This window comes from Psammomys obesus, unplaced genomic scaffold (assembly GCF_907164565.1).
Source record: "Psammomys obesus unplaced genomic scaffold, mPsaObe1.curated_primary_1811, whole genome shotgun sequence".
NCBI classification, from domain to species: domain Eukaryota; kingdom Metazoa; phylum Chordata; class Mammalia; order Rodentia; family Muridae; genus Psammomys; species Psammomys obesus.
Genome location: NW_026590062.1, coordinates 15,433,662 through 15,436,987, shown reverse-complemented (window position 1 = coordinate 15,436,987; position 3,326 = coordinate 15,433,662). Strand labels below are relative to the sequence as shown.

Below are 3,326 nucleotides of genomic sequence, written 5' to 3'. Positions count from 1 at the left end.
ACACACACACACACACACACACACACACACACACACACACACACACAAACAAGGTGCAGACTGACTGCAGAAGAAACTGAGGGCCGATCTCCTGCCTCTGCACACAGGTGCGAACACACGCCCGCTTGTACACGCATGCGACATCTTACACAGTAAACACCAGACTGGTTTACGAAAACACTGGGATCAACTGTAGCTTTTATCAGCTCTGCAAAGTGAAAACATTTGGCGGACGAGGCTTCCAGAACCAACCTTAGGAGCCCCACGCGGCGAAGCCTAGCAAATCCAGGTGCCTTAGGGAGGGGCGGGGGCGCTTCATCACACAGTCTTCCCCAGCCCCGCAATCTCCACCATGCCTGCCCCACCCCAGCGCCTTCAATCGCCAGCCCCAGGGCTACACCGGCCACTGCAATCGCAGCTGCTGCTTGGTCAGAAGCAAAAGCTGGGTCTTTCTTCCTAACTGCCCATTAAGCCGTTTGGCGATCAGAATCCGCGGGGAGGTGTGGGCTGAGAGCAGCCTCTGGGCTAATAGCAGAACACAGGTAAAGGCTCCCGAATTTCTGCCCTTTGCGGGGAGAAAGCCTATCCCCACCCCCTTGGGGGGGGGTCCATCTCTGGGGAAACAGGACCCATTGGAAGGAAGCACCAGCGTACACGGCAGAATAGTCCGGAAAATGCGCTTCGAGCAAGGGGGCATCCCCCGGTTTCACATGGCGGACTTCTGTAAAGCAAATTCTACTTTTTTCTTTTTTCTTTTTTAAACACCAACTGACAACTTCTCTCCCCAGTACATTTCCAGTTCAGCCCTGGAGCCTCTGGCAGGAGATAGGTCTTGACATCCGCGCGGAGCTGATTAGAGAGAATCCTCAATCCAGTCCGTGACAACGGCTGAGTTCGAACCCGCCTCGCTGCGGGAGGGCTCGGTACTCCGGAACATCCGGTCTTAACCCGTAGCACGCGAGAACCTGGCTAAAGCGCCCCAGGGACCGCACCCGGGGCTCCCGTACTCTGAGCGCCCGAAGCCAGGGGCTCCAGTGTCCCAGCCCTGCCCGCTGCGGAAGGGGCTCAGAGAGAGAGGACTAATAATACGACTTAGCGACCGCTAGCAGCAACAGCGGCGAGCGCTCTGGCCACCCTGCGTCAGCCGGTTTGCACAAGTCTCCAAAAACCTGCAGAGTCCTGGTTCCCACGGCCCCCGAGAGCAAAGGACCCAAGTAGGAGCCTCGCGGCGGAGCCGCTGGAAACCAGAGCGGCCCGCTGCTTCCAACGCCACCGCTCGGTCTAAAGGTGGGGCGGAAAGTCTCGGGTTTCTCCAAAGCTGGGGAAACCAGGGTCCTCCCCGACCCTCGCAGCCGCACCAAGTCTGGGATGCACAGCCCAGGGCAGAACTCGAGGTGCAGCCCAGACCCGGGAGTCCGGCAGCCACGCCCCCCGCTCTCCCGGAGAGAGGCAGCAGAGCTTCGGGGTGGGCTGCCGCGGCGGATCCCCAGCCGGATCGCTCGCTCGCAGCTGCGGCCGGTGCCGGCTGTCTCGGTAGCTGGCGGCTCTAGGTGGGACCCGGAGCTCTCAGCACCCGCGCCATCCTCTCCACCCGCGTCCTCGACTCCCTCGCAGCCTTCCGGGGGACCCCGCGATCCCCGCCAGCGCCCTCCTTACCTTGGCCCAGCAGCGCGGCCAGCACCAGGCTCAGCGCCCCGTACCGCGCCGCCCGCCCCGGGGCCGCGCCCTCGGAGCGCATCGTGGCCGCTGTCACGCCACCGATCGCCAGCCCCGGCCCCGCGCCGGCTGCCCCATGCCCGGGGCCGCCACCGGCAGCCCTCCGGCTCCCGCCGCTGCTCCTGAACCGGTCGGGACAACTTTTCTCGGGCTGCAGCCGCGGTCCTGCTGATCCCGCCCCTGGGTCCGCCCACTTCAGACCCGCCCACTTCAGGCCCGCCCACTACACCCTCCGGATCCGCCCACCTCCGGCCCCGCCCGCGGCCGGATGGACGGGGATGCCGACCGCCCTTGACGCGCAGGCCTCGGGACGGGGACCCGGGGAGGGGGCGAAGGGACCGGGGAGCCTCGAATCCTCTCCTCCTGCCGCGGTCGCCTGCCTCGCAGCCTCCGGCCTTTGCGCAGCCACGTCCTGAAGGACGGTTCTGTCCAGGTGCCCGCCACGCAGGTCTCGCCACCTCCCACGGTCACCGCGAGGTCTCGAGGTCATCGGTCCCCCCCGTAGGCGACGTCGGGTCGGCCTCTGCTGAGGGCTGGGGACATCTGGAATTCCAAGGCACGTGCAGCTGTGGAGGAGCTGTGTAGACGAACGATTCAGTGGGATGTGCGCTCCGCGTGCACCGCGCCTGGGAAAGCCCCTGCTAACCCCACGTCTTTAGAAGACTGCCCGGGGCACGCGTTTTCCTCTGTCTCGCCCAACAGATTTTTTAATCAGCTGTCCAAGGTTAAAACAAAACAGCGTCTCCCTCCCACCCCAAACCCACGCGTGCACTGTGCCCCAGACGTGCCGCGTGAGAGCGGTATCTCTGCACACCCTCGAACCTATTTTCTCCCGATTTCCCAGCGCTCCCTTCTGGCGTCACCAGGTTCCAGCAACATCTCTGCGGGCTTAGCGACGCTAGGGTTTCATCTGCTGCTCAGGAGTGCAGGCAACTCGCTGGCTGCGACTAGGACCTGACGACCTCTTGGGTGTGGAAGTGAAGGATTGGAGGCTGGACGCCCAGGCCTCCATCTGCCACCAGCTCTCCAAACTTCGGGGTCCACTACCCTGTCCTGAGCCTCATAGTGCGCAGGTTCGGGATCCCTCTCCCACCCAGGACAGACTGGATCGCGTTGACCAATCCTTCGGAAAAGCTTTCAAAACAAACCAAGCATAACAGTGATTGATGTAGAAGAAACGCCAGGGAAAGAGCCAAACTTTCCCATCTCCAGGTCCTGAGAAGTCTTAAGAAGCTTGCGGGTTCTCAAGCCGGGAAGGTGACTGGGCTCTCACAGCGCAGGGCGGCAGCTACTTTATATTCAGGTGCTGCAGACAACGGCCCAACCCTCCAGCTCACTTTGCCACGGTAGACGCCTCCTTAGGGAGCAATAACGAAGTCATTTGGGCCCCTAGAATGCAATGCACGGTTTCTCCTTCTCTCTCTTTAAAGCCCGGAAGTCTCCAGAGAATGAATTTATTATTATTATTATTCAAATGTTTAGCCTCCTACCATCAACGGAGAAGCTCAACAGACCATTATTTCAGACTGGGGTTTGGGGCCTGCTTCATTCCCTCACCTATTTTGCAATAGGAAGAAAAATGCAAAGCTCCGAGTGGGCCCTCCCCGCCA

The 3,326-nt window shown here is 61.4% G+C and overlaps 1 protein-coding gene across 1 annotated transcript in view; it reads right to left on the bottom strand.

The window, feature by feature from the left end:
- Tmem132c (transmembrane protein 132C) overlaps nucleotides 1-2,206 on the bottom strand; it is a 298,442-nt gene extending 296,236 nt beyond the window's left edge. The window contains exons 1-2 of the mRNA XM_055606023.1: nucleotides 1,963-2,206; nucleotides 1,657-1,896 (exon numbers count right to left, since the gene is read on the bottom strand). Of these exons, the coding sequence (XP_055461998.1) occupies nucleotides 1,657-1,896; nucleotides 1,963-2,206 (484 nt within the window). The remainder of the gene's footprint in view (nucleotides 1-1,656; nucleotides 1,897-1,962) is intronic.
- Nucleotides 2,207-3,326: the final 1,120 nt, after the last annotated feature.